Below are 13953 nucleotides of genomic sequence, written 5' to 3' on the forward strand. Positions count from 1 at the left end.
TCGACGTCTGCGACGCCGGAGAAAACACAAGAGGCTGCACCACCTCAAACACCGACGCCTGACCAGGCGAAGTCGGTGACGCCGGAGAGGGCAACGGCGTCGAAGGATGCGGCGTGACCGTGGGGCTGACCTCCCAAGTCTTCCGACGCCGAGCCGAAGGTGACCTCGAACGAGACTCCTTGCTGGAATGACGTTGTGAGTCTCTACGGCGCCGGGAATCTCGATGACGCCGGTGAGACCTTGGCGAAGAAGACTTCTTATGATGTTTCTCCTTCTTCTTTGACTTTGCCATGAATAACTTGGCCTCACGTTCTTTGAGGGCCTTCGGATTCATGTGTTGACATGAATCGCAAGTTGAAACGTCGTGGTCGGAGCTCAAACACCATAGACAGTCGGAGTGAGGATCTGTAACCGACATCTTGCCCCCACACTCTCGACAGGGCTTGAAACCCGACTTCCTCTGAGACATTGTTACCGCAGAGAAGACTACGCAGCAGACAATACACTGTAACCACGAAGGTAACAGTAGCTCCCTCGAAGATAACCGTTTCGAATGCACGGAAAAAAGGGAACTGTCATCGGCACGTCGACGAGGACCTCTTATGGCCTGTATGACGTCAGACGGCGTCGCGTGGGCAAGAGTGACGTCCTCGTCGACGTGCAGAGACTAGTAAGAAGATTTCCGTCGAATGCTGGCGCCATGGGAGTATTCATTAGGTGAGGAATCCACAGGTAGTTGTATCCATCAGAATCTATAGTTTCAGTTCACATGTCCTTGTCTCCTGAAGACTGTCTTAAGTTTTTCTCCAAACATGTACCTTCAAACAGACAGTGTGATGATGTCACAAAGCAATTGTGGTCAATACTTAACAACTTTAGGTTTCCTTTACAAATAAATGAGACATTGCTCAGAGAATGTGTGTGTTCAAGGTATAATACCTGCATAAGTCTTCCTGTTTCATGGGCATGAGGTTATTTGAAGCAATTGTTATATCTTCTGCTATGACTTAGAGATCCACTATCAAAGGAATTCAAAGTAGTGGTGTTGAGAGGAGAAAATTAAGCTTCCCACCTGTGTGACTGTTTATTCTCATTTGTGGTTAATATTATGGTTTGATTTTCATATGATCCTCCCTCTGACACTAAATTATTTTCTGCTTTGTAGTTAAATCGCCAATTCTGTCAAGTGTATGTCTTTTTATTAGAAATACTAGAAATAGGTTTCGTAAATAGGAAGCCTTCTACAAACCATGCTTGCACTCCTCCAATTGAAAAACTAGAACATGTTTTTAGCTCAATCTATTTTTTTATTTTTAGTTGCTCTGCAAAGTTTCATGTGTTTTTCAGGTGTCTCCAGTTCTGATCTTGCATAAGTGTCCCAAATGAAAAGAAAGATAATGGTAGGTCTTATACCAACAACAATAATCATAATAATAAAGAAAATCAAACTATTAGCAGCAATCGTTATATCACTACTACTACTACAAATGCTAATAATACCATTAACACAAAGAAAACACCAACAAAAAATTTAGAAATTACAACAATGCCGATAATAATATAAACAACATCAACAGTAATAATAATAATAATAATAATAGCAATATTAATGATAATAATAATACAGTATATCGAGCCAGGATGGTCAATATGTCATGGAAATTATCTTTGAAAGACCCATGTCTTCACTTCAAGATATTAAACTGTAGCTGTCTCTGAGACTGTGAACTCCAGTGTTCCGGAAGCATACCATGTATACCTTGAATATCCTAATGATGCATGGCAGTGATTTGAAAGGTTAAACGTGTATTAGGTTAAAGTTAAAGGAGCAGAGCCTTTGTGGTGTGGAAGTGTAGGAGTAGTTGTGATCATAGAACTTGTTGGAGCGTGATCTTTGAAATTAATATTAACATGAAAGCTTGCAATATAATGTATAGTGAAACTGCATAGAAATGTGTTAACGTAGAAATAATGTACGCGTTTGAAATGTGCCCACGGGGAGTGGCCACCAATGTATACGATGATTAATGCAACTAACTAATGATGAATTAACAATGTACTAATGTATGACTTTGTATAAGCATTGAGAATTATGTATTAAGGTTTTGCTAAATTAATCACTAGGCCTTAGTTAGGAAAGGTCTGGGCCTAGCTGCCTGGTCTCATATTAACTGTGTTTTTCTAACGTGCAATGTGCTGCTTTCCTCAAGGACATGAAGCTGTACTTTTCCAGAAGCTGTAGATATATGTGTAGCCGTAGTAAATTCTTTCTCATGGGACTTGACTTGCTCAAGGAGACATTCTTGCAGAATGCAACAGTGTAATTCGCGACAGGTGCAAGGTCGCCTGCACTAGGAGAAGACAATGGAACTACTGATTGGAGCAACAAGTGTAACTTTTCTTACCTGACATTCCACCCGATGAAGACGTCAATCACAGGAGCCAATAAACTGCATGAGAACTGTGTTAGGGGAAAATTCTAGTAAGGTGTGTGTTGAATTATTGGACAGAGATAATGATGCACCAAATATTGCCCAATGGGAATTTGGAGACTTGTTAGACAGTTTTGATATAACAACGTGACCCGAGGAGAAATCAGCCATTACTTTGCTACTCTTGAATCCATTCTTAGCCATTCTTCCTCGCCACTACTTAGCCATTACCTTGCCATTCTTCATCCTTCCTTGCCATTCTAAGAGACTTTGGCCCTCATTACAACATTGTCGCCTGCCAAGTTGTATCTGCTGGGCGGCCGCCAATGCGGCCACACTCCAGCAGAGGCCATTTGGAGATCCCCGCTGGGCCAGCGGGCGGGAACCTGGTTTCCGCCCGCCGGCCCAGCTGGGATGTCGGCCGCAACATGGGAGCCGGGGGATCCGGCGGTGTTGCGGCGGTGCGACGGGTGCAGTTGCACCCGTCGCGCTTTTCACTGTCTGTTATGGAGACAGTGAAAAGCTCCATGGGCCCGTGCCAGGGGGCCCTGCGACTCCCCTTTCCGCCAGCCTTTTCATGGCGGTTCATACCGCCATGAAAAGGCTGGCGGGAGGGGGACTCGTAATCCCCTGGGCAGCGCTCCAAGCAGCGCTGCCCTGGGGGATTACAACCGCTGGGACAAAAGTGGCGGGAAACCGCCGGTCTCGGCGGTGCGACCACGGCGCTTCCGCCGCGGTCGTAATGCCTGAGTTTGCACCGCCAGCCTGTTGGCGGTACAAATTCCAGAACAGCCCTGGCGGTCTTTGACTGCCAGGGTTGTAATGAGGGCCAAAGTCTTTAGCCGTCTGATACTTTAAACCATCCTCACCCTATTCCTTGCCTAATGCTTACTTCTCCTCCTTATGAGGGAAGAGCCCTATTCTTAGCTATGCCCTACTGAGACTTGCCTGTTCTATCCTGGCTGATGGCGAATCGACTGATGTCCTGAGGACGAAGAATGACACTGCTTGCTGACTCATTTGGATGGGTAACTATCTGATGATAAATCAGAATTGTCTGTTTGCCTTTTCTTTCTAGGTACCAACTGCTCTTTTGGCCATAGTTAGATGTTTTCCAAATTTGTGTTGCTAAATTGTTTTGCATGAAGCCCAACATGCTGATGCTAATGTGAGGTTAATTAAGGAGTTCACTAATATCAGATGCAAATAGACAAATGACTGAATTCTTGCTTTGTTGAATAATGTACTAATGATGCTCTGCTAAATTTGATTCATGTTAACGTCGTGCTTTATTCTGATGTTCATGATCTATGCTCTGATAAAGTTTTGCTCTGATTGCCAAGTTATAGTGGTTTTGATGTGCTTGTTATTGTTAATAAACATGATATTAGATTGTAACTAATAAGGAATAAATATCCTAACTCTCACTAGACTGTTGTGGTTATTCATGGCTGAAAGGTCATGGTGCGTTTGCTGTATTGACCTATATTAAATGTTATTGATTAGCTTGATTGATTAGTTATTGCACATATTGATAGAGTTATTGACCTATTGATTGTGATGCCAAAAGATACCTCGTTCTCCAAACATGGTCAAAAGGTTCATTGGCCTAGATGTGTCTCCTTGTAAGTTCACATATCAAGACTCTGAAGCGTTATCAAACTCATTTAGAGCCTTCTTGTAGGGTCCTTCCTTGTGAACCAGGAACAACATTTTAAATAGAGTCTCTCTTTGATCATGAAGCTTTGAAGGGACAGATTGCACTTTCCTCATTTTGAAATCAGCATTGGTATTGGATTAAGAGGAAGTTAGAGTTCATTGAGTGATAATGCTGTAGGCGCCAGCTAGAAACACATTGCATTGGTATGGTCTGGGTTGAGTGTGAGCTGAGGTTTGGAATGGTGGATGTAACAGGTTACAGTACTAAGTCATTTCATAATGAGATAAGTGGGTTGATTTGTGGCACAAAGTTAAATTGGGGTCGAGCAGGACTTCTCAATATTTCACGTTTTAAGTCTAATCCATATGATTTTAGGAGATGGAAGACAATGAGTGGTCTGGGGGATGTTATGGTAAGGAATTTGGGGGGTCATTCTAACTCTGGCGGGCGGCGGAGGCCGCCCGCCAGAGTTCCCCCCTCCAGAATACCGCACCGCGGTCAGAAGACCGCTGCGGTTATTCTGTGTTTCCCGCTGGGCTGGCGGGCGACCGCCAGGAGGCCGCCCGCCAGCCCAGCGGGAAACTCCTTCCCACGAGGAAGCCGGCTCCGAATGGAGCCGGCGGAGTGGGAAGGTGCGACGGGTGCAGTTGCACCCGTCGCAAATTTCAGTGTCTGCTCAGCAGACACTGAAATTCTTTGTGGGGCCCCCAGGGGCCCCACGACACCCCATACCGCCATCCTGTTCCTGGCGGGCGAACCGCCAGGAACAGGATGGCGGTATGGGGTGTCTGAATCCCCATGGCTGCGCAGCAAGCTGCGCCGCCATGGAGGATTCAGCAGGGCAGCGGAAAACCGGCGGGAGACCGCCGGTTTTCCCTTTCTGACCGCGGCCAAACCGCTGCGGTCAGAATGCCCTGCGGGGCACCGCCAGCCTGTTGGCGGTGCTCCCGCCGACCTGGGTCAGAATGACCCCCTTGCTCTTCAATACATAAAGCGATAGACTGCAGAGTGATGTGATAAACTAAATTCAGCAGTATTAGTTATGCCACGCCCTTAGTACTCACACAACTCTCATACAATAGGGCTTTATGAAGGAGCTTGTGATCTTTTTGTGACTGTTCACACCAGTACAAAGAAGTTCTGAAGGTAGGAGCAGGGGCACTGCGTTGAAACAGTGGGTCCATCTAGGTTGTGGATGCAAACCTCAAATCCAAACAGAAACAAAATTAATTAATTTAATTTTGCGGCCTTCGTAATAGTTGCTCTCACATTTTTCTTCCCGAATCCCTATCCCTTATTTGGGACAGATGAATGAGACGAGTTGGCTTAAGAATGCAAGGAATATAGACAACCTTCAAACAATGTTTACATTTTAAAGTTTTGTTTAGCATCCTTTAATTACACAGAATGTCTGTGGTGCAAATGGGGTTGAAGACGCGCCTCTATACAAAAGACACTACACTCTAGCCTCTATATGTGCTGCTCTATTTTAGAGGTTACAAAAATACAAATGTATAATTATTTGATGTGTCAATTGCAGGACAGAGATGAATGCTTTGATTCCCCAAATATATGTGGTGAACGGATCAAGTGTTTGAATACTCCAGGTAAGATGTCTACTTTTTAAAGACATGTTTTCTGCTTTCATATTGGCAAATGTAGGCATGATAAGGTAAACATCAAGAACATGACAATAAAAAGCTTCTTAATACATTATTTTTTATTTAGCTAAGTACTTTTTTAAAATGTATTTCCTAAATGGATAGTGTAGTGTAATGACACAAGAGCATTGCCTTATACTATAAAAAGACATATTGCGAAAAAATTCATCTGGGTCTCTGAATGGATTGTTTTGATTCTATTGACACTCTTATTCTGTGTTTCTCAGAATTCCTGGTTTGGTCATTGATGGCTTTCACCGACCAGATCCCATTACTACCCATCACCCTTACCAGCCCATATAGAATGAGGGCTTTAGATGGCATGCTGGCCCCTGCTGCAACTAGACAGTAACTGGAGCGGTTGAGTTATTAGTGAGGTGGACTGCGAACTCTAATGACAACCTGCTGTACTACACCCTAGCAGAGCCATTGCATGTGCTATGCATAACAAATGCTTATAGGGGCAACCTACAGTACTACACCGTTTGCTTGTGCCATATTTCTCAAAGTTCCCCAAGCACCCTAAAATATCACTGCATGTATTCAGTGTTCCAGTGACATCTGGAATTGCTTGAACAACAGCACCTAGTAAAATGAGGTGCTTGTGCCTGATTCATTCCACAGTGTGTGAGTGTTTTTTCAGTTACACAATGATTTACAGTTATGGGCAATTAGCCAACGTATTAACTCGACCTGAAATTATTCACCTATTTTCTGTTGTAATTGTGAGGTATTTAGATTCTACTGAACTCAAACTTTTAGTACATTTGCCAAAATTTGCAGATGTGCTAAGATCATGCATGTATGCACTGGTGACTTCATAGGTGGCTAACCCAAAGCAGAATAATTAATATATGTTTTATAAGTTTTGAAACCTCTTTTCTATTTAAAAATGTGAATCGGTCATCACTGTTGGGACTTTCTGAACATTTATCCAATCCTTAATCAATAACAGACATTCAGCTATACTTGGAAATCCAATTATGAAATAATCTGCAACAGAATTAAAGCAGCAGTACACTCCTAGCATCAGGATCCCTTTGTCTCTCAATGCTTTGAGGTCACTGCAAGCTCAGCACAGGTCATCAGAACATTAGACATTCTCTAAGCTCTTATTAGGTGTCAAAAAATGGTACCTGAAACAAAATGGATTCTACATTCCCTCCTGTGACACTTAATAGTGTCCCTTACTCAATTGAAAAGGCCACAATTGCCTTTCTTCCTGATCACTGGTATGCTCTATTACATCAAATTTATTTCTACACATTGTCCTAGTAGCTGCACACTTTGGCCTCTAAAACAAATATACTGAGGTATAAATGAGGGGGAACGGTAAAAAAAAGAAAGAAAAGGTTGCATGTTTCAGTCCACATTTTATTTGGGAACCCACGCTTTAAAAGTTCTCGTATAATGTAGGTAATCCTAATATAACCAAAACCTTTTCTCTGCACTCCAGGCCTGATTCACACACATTTTTGTGTCCATGTGCTTATCGAGAAAAGCAGTTGGTGAAAGCACGTTCTACATCCTGATACTATGAATCTGGATTTGTGGAATTTTAATGTAGAAAATACACTTATAAATAAAAACGAACCCGATCTTTGGTAGAATTGCCACATTTGTAATTTTGGGGTTACAGGTAGGATTGAGCCCTTTTTTTCTGAGGCACTGGATGTTCTCAATGTTGCAGTGAACACTCACAAACTTTGAGGACAGCGTATATCCACGGGTAGTTTTCCATTCTGCTAAAACAGGTAAAATTCCATCTGAAAAAAGGCAATACATAATATTGGTGTGTTTGGACTTGGCGTTCTATGCAAGGTTACTCACAGAGTTTTTTACTTCACCCCCTCCTGCTTTCTGAACCTGTTATGATTGATGTTTAGGACTCTGTGCACTTTACCACTGCTAACTAGTGTTACAGTGCTTGCAATGTTGCCTTAAAACATGGTAAAATTGGCCGACACCTGATTAGCACATTTAATTTACTTGTAAGGTCCCAGTAAAGCGGTACAACATGTACCCCAGGCCTGTAAATTAAATGCTTCCAGGGGTCCTGAAGCACATATTGGGTCACTCACATAAGTAGTTCCCTAAAACATGTCATAGGACTGTCATCGCACCCTATATGTGGTTTTAAATTGCAATCCAACTGGCCAAAACAAACCTTTGGCCTAGCCTAAAACTTCCTTTTTAATGCCTGTAAGTCACCACTAGGGTATGCTTTAACCAGCTCATAAGGCATGGCGTATTGTATTTAAAATGTTGGACATGTGCTTTTAAGTTTTACATGTCCTGGTAGTTAAAAACTCATAAAATCATTTTTACTACTGCAAGGTATATAACTCTCCTGTAGGATACATTGAGTTACCTTATTACATTTAACAAGTGATAACATTCGCTTGAGAACAGGTAGAAATTGTCGTAGTTTGGACTCTTGCTCTGGGCAAGACTGCTGGTTTAAGGATGACAGTCATCCTTAAACCAGCAGCTAAGTAGTAGGCGACTACGCCTTTCCTACAACAAGTCGTAACTGTTGTCCCAACCTTACCGGCTCACTAGCAGCACCTCACCAGAAACACAATAGTAAAAGGTGATTTGTGGCAGCCTTTACGCATGGACTCGAGAATAAGACATCTCAGGGAGTGTCATGGTTAAACGAAGATTACCCCTTTCTCACAGATATATCTTGTCTCATACAAACACAGGCAATGACGAAGATGCAGTAAAGTTTAAATAGTTTTATTTAACATAACTGCAATTCGCGATAAGTTGCATGGGCTCCAATGATTAGGATAATGAATAATGCAAGAAACAGAATTGCGAAGACTAGAGTCATTATTACAAAGACCCCCACCATCTTGCAATGCATAGAAAAGACATACGAGATGTACTATGCCCTAATACCCTAATGTGAAAGGCCTAACCTCCTACCTAAAGGAGAGCTGGGTTTGTTAAACCTAATCTGCCAATGCCATGTCCATGAGAGGAGCCCCCAACCCTCGTTACCTCAGAATGAGGTCTCTATCTCAGACTCCACAGGGACACGAAGACTGGGTCAGCGTCAAGATGACATGCAGCATCGATATCAGCGATGGTGGCGATGCCCTCTGGTCGGAATCCCTCTGATTATCTGTCTAAAGGGCGATATATTTATACAGATCTACAAGGACCCCTGACATAGGTGTGTTCCCAAACAATAGATAACAGACATGCTTGGGACGGCAATTAATATAAACAATCCCTCGAAAGTATAGAGAGGGAAAATCCCTAAGTGTGAACACCTACTGTTTGTTTGTCCTTGTCGCTTGATCTTGATGCCTTAGCGCGGTGACACTGATAATATAACTCATAACAAGTGGCCTAACTATAAACAAGGCAGCCATCTTAGAAGAATTAAATAATTAAATGGGCTAAGACAGAGCAAGCTAAGTAGGTTAAAATTCACTAGGTGAGGGGGGTACGAGTCTGCAAGCCTAAGGCTAAGCTAACTCCTGTTATCCCATTAAAAATGAACTAGGATTTGCTACAAAATGTCATGTTTTGTCTCTAAAGAATTGCAATTTAAAATTCTTTCAAATGGTAAAGTTGGATTTTAGATCACAATTCTGTCAATGCCATTCTTAGAAAGTTGGCATTTTATTGCCCTAACCATTTGGTGCCTGCAGCCTCGATCCTGGGTCACATAGCAGGGTGTAGTTGGCAGTTGGCCTTTATTTATCCCTCCCTAGCAGCATTACAAAAGGGCACTGGGTGTTGGCAGGTTGGGCCATTCTGACCTGATGAGACCGGCAGAGCTGTGACTGGCACCAACCACACTTGCACTTCAAAAGAGCTGCTCAACACATGCACAAAGAGCTCCAAACAAGCCTTTTCTGACTCCAAATATCTTGGGACTGTCAGGGAGGAAGAACATTCTGATCCAGGTGTGGGGTAAGGCTAGAGGTTTCTCTAACTTCAAAGCTGACACTTGATTTAAATATGGCGCCGTGAGATCAACTCTTTGGTGTACTCCTGGACCTGTGGATACTACAGTTGAAGGACGGCCTTGCTGCCACAGGACTTTCCTCTAGCCTGAGACCTGCCCTCTAAGAAAGAAGACTAGACCTGCTCCCTTCATTCCAAGGTCATTTGGCTGACCTCCTGTTCTGGGCTACAGGGACACAACACACTCTAGAGGCCTCCCTTCAACTGCCCAGCTGATCTGTTGCAGATGGACTAGCCTGGACCTGTAACAGGGCCTGCCTGAGTCCTACTGGCCTCTTCTAGAGTGAGCCCCTGATCTCCAAGAGCGCCTCCACAAGTCCTGGGTCCTTCTTTGACATCAGAGTGCACTGCTCTGAAGAAAACAGGAGAAATCCTGAGGCTCGGGGCTCTTCATGACCGCACCAAGAACTTGCCATCCGCGACAACCACTAACGCGAAGCTCCAGTGGACCCAAATGTTTGCGCTACAGTTACAGCAATGATCAGAAAATGAGATCTGCACTTTACTTTACAACAACAACAGACTGAGGTGCAAACTAATACAAAGCTACAGCAATGACCATTCAGGATGCCTGGTCTGCTATTCAGGCTACAGAGACAACTATCCGCAATGCTCTCCTTGCTCCTCGCGGCCCCTCAACTGCTAACAGGACTCTTTGATCTGAACTTTGAGGAAGGAACTCTTTCAGTGGAACTAACCTGGTCACTGTACCTGGGCTGTGCTCCATTGCTGTCAGCCTGAACATGTGGCTTTTCCCCTGTCTAGCACAACCAGATAAATAAGAGTAGTGATTTTTGATTTTAGGCACTATACTTACCTAAATCGTATAAATTGTATAGCTCTGGTTCTACTGTTCAAATGTTTGTGATTTTGGTGACAATTTCAAATTTTATTCGATTTTTTTAAAATTGGTGTGGAATTTTTCTTGTGTTGTGTTTTCACTATATTTCTATTTGTGTGCTGCAGTGCATCTAAGTTAAACCTGACTGCTTTTGTGCCAAGCTACAAGAGTGTTAAGCACAGGTTAATTTAGTGCCTTTTGTGGTTCACCCTGACAAGTATTGTGGCTGCTCCTTGACAAGGGCTCAAACCACCTCAACCGGCAAACCATTTTCTCACAGGGGCTAAACAGAAAGTTAACTTACACTTGTAAGTAAGTTATACATCTAAGTTTACACTATGGGGCATATTTATGAGAGGGTTGCACCACGCAACTTGGTACATGCATGGCACAAACCTCTAAGTCATATTTTTGAAGCCAAGCAAAGCCACTTTGCGTGGCTCTGAATGGCTAAAAAAATAAGTAATGCAAGGCAGTGCATATCCCTGTGTTGCATTACTCTGGGCAAAGGGAGACATTCCATGGGCGTTGCTTAGGTGTTCCCATGCAACTCCCATGTTTTTTTATACATTCCCAGAATGCTACACAAAGATATGGCTCCTGTTAGAAATTGGGTCTCTATTAGGCAGAGGTGTAAACCCTTGTCCAGGTAGAGACCACAATTCTAGTCAGGGTAAGTCAGGCAAAATCCAAATTATCCTGTGCCCACCCTCTGGTAGTGAGCAGTAAGGCTTAGCTTAGAAGGCAATGTGTCAAGTATTTGTGCAATAATCAAGCAATAACACAGTGAAAACACCACAAAAATACACCACATAGATTTAGAAAAATATAAGATATTTATCTGAATAAATAAAGGTCAAAACGATCAAGATTTGATAAGCACAAGTTGAAATATCACTTTTACAATGTTAAGAAGAGTCTTAAATCTTTAAAAACTAGCAATTGTCTCTTGTGTGCACAAAGTACCTGGTTTGCATCCAAATGACACGCATGGAGACCGCAGAGACGATGCGTGGAAAAAGGAAGGTGTGAGTTGGATTTCCCGACGCCGCACAGATGATGCGTCGTTTCCTCCCATGCTGCAAGGGCTTTGTGTCGATTTCTGGCGCGCAGTCTTGGATCCTCACTGTGATGCAGGGTTCTTTGGACGTCTAGGGACTATGCGTGGAAATCCTGGGTGTGCAGGACGGCGTCACAGGTGCTGCGTCGATCCTGTGGGCGATGCGTCGGAGTTTCTGTTGCACGGTAGTCGCTGCATCAATTTTTCATTCAGGAAGTCAGACTGCGTTGTTCCGGCTCAGCTGTGCGATTATCCGGTATAGCTGTACATCAAAGTTGCGGTCGCAACACAGGTGCTGCGTTGGTCTCCACTCAGGGAGTCAGGCTGTGTCGCTCTGGTTCGGCGATGCATCGATTTTCTCATCACTGGGTAAGCTGTGCATCGTTTCTGGCAGGCTGTGCATCGATTTTTGCTGCACAATGAGTTTCCTTGAAGGAAGGAAGTCTTTTTGACCCGGAGACTTCAGGAACAGGAGGGAGGCTCAATCCAAGCCCTTGGAGAGCACTTCTCAGCAAAGTCAGAGGCCAGCAGGGCAGCAGGGCAACAGCAAGGTGGAAGTCCTTCACAGCAAAGCAGTACTGGTGAGTCCTTTGGGTAGCCAGGCAGCTCCTCCTCACAGGTTGCAGGATCTGGTCCAGAAGTGTCTGATATGGTGGGGTCAAGGACCCAGTTTGTATACCCAAAATGCCTTTGAAGTGGGGGAGACTTCAAAGAGTGGTTTTGAAGTGCACAAGATCCCCTTTCAGTACAGGTCTGTCTGCCAGGGTCCCAGTAGGGGGTTTGGCAGTCCATTGTGTTAGGGCAGGCCACTAGCCTTTGAAATGTAACTGTCAGGCCCCTCCACCCTTCCAGCCCAGGAAGTCCCATTCAATATGGAGATGAGTAGGAGATGTTTGAGATTGTCTGTGTGAAATCCACAAGGGAGCTGTCAACCAGCCCAACCTAGACGTGTATTGGAGACTGGCTGTAAGGCACAGATGGATTTTAAGTGCAGAGGAATGCTCACTTTCTAAAAGTGGCATTTCTAAAATAGTAATATAAAATCAAACCTCACCGATAAGCAGGATTTTCCATTACCATTCTAACCATACTAAACTTGACCTGTTTGCTCCTTTCTGATTAGAATCTACCACTCAAACAGTTTATGATGGTAGCCCTAATGTTGGCCTATAAAAGGAGCAGACCTCAAAAAAGTGGAAAACGAATTTAGGAGTTTTCCAATACCAGGACATATAAAACACACAGGTATATGTCCTGCCTTTTAACTACACAGCACCCTGCCCTGTGGGATACCTAGGGAACTACCTTAGGGATGACTTATATGTAGAAAAGGGGGAGTTCAAGGCTTGGCAAGTACTTTTAAATGGCAAGTCGAACTGGCAGTGAAACTGCACACATAAGCCTTGCAATGGCAGGCCTGAGACATGGTTAAGGGGCTACTTGTGGTTGACACATTCAGTGCTGCAGGCCCACTAGTAGCATTTGATGTACAGGCCCTGGGCACATGCAGTGCACTTTACTAGGGACTTACAAGTAAATCAAATATGCTAATTGGGAATGAACAAATGTTACCATGTTTAAGGGAGAAAGCGTATGCACTTTAGCACTGATTAGCAGTGATAAAGTGTGCACAGCCCTCAAACCAGCAAAAACAGTGTCTGAAAAGTGGAGGGAGACACGCACAAAGTTGGGGGGTGACCACCATAGGGCTGGCAAGTCTAACCACTCCCCATTCTGCAGCGTACATAGAAAGAGGAAAATGCCTGTCAGAATTGTTTTTGTGCATGAAGATACCCCTGGAATGCACTGTATTGGATTAATGTGGCGCATTCCTGCTCTTTCCCCGTGATGCAGGACACAGTGCAGCAAGATGACTTGCTGTGCTGCCCTACTCCACCTAACTCGTAAATATGCCCCTATGTATTGAAGTACATCTTTTATGTCACCTGCAGTTCATTCATGTATATAACGGATATGTTTTGTGAATTACTGGACACAAGACATGAGTAACTATTGTGTATCTATGGTGGGTTACACATATCTTTCTAAACTAGCCTCTACATGTGATGAATTGAAACATTTACTTCGCCAAGGCATTTTTGTAAATTAACCTTAAGCAGTGGACATGCTTTTTAAGAAAATTCAGTTTGGGCCTGGAAATCATTAGTCATGCAGTTTAAAAAAATGTAAAGACGTAAACAATCTAACCCAAGCAAATGGATAGCTGCAGGCAAGTCATGCCGTCACAATCCCAACAAAACATAATTGCTTTATGATAATCTAGCTATAACGTCAGTGAATGATTATTACCA

At 43.6% G+C, this 13953-nt stretch overlaps 1 protein-coding gene across 1 annotated transcript in view; it reads left to right on the forward strand.

Moving 5' to 3' along the window:
- LOC138261848 (uncharacterized) overlaps positions 1-13953 on the forward strand; it is a 165974-nt gene that overhangs the window by 112914 nt on the left and 39107 nt on the right. The window contains exon 4 of the mRNA XM_069211358.1: positions 5633-5699. Within this exon, the coding sequence (XP_069067459.1) occupies positions 5633-5699 (67 nt within the window). The remainder of the gene's footprint in view (positions 1-5632; positions 5700-13953) is intronic.

The sequence above is a fragment of the Pleurodeles waltl genome, chromosome 10 (genome assembly GCF_031143425.1).
Source record: "Pleurodeles waltl isolate 20211129_DDA chromosome 10, aPleWal1.hap1.20221129, whole genome shotgun sequence".
NCBI classification, from domain to species: Eukaryota; Metazoa; Chordata; class Amphibia; order Caudata; family Salamandridae; genus Pleurodeles; species Pleurodeles waltl.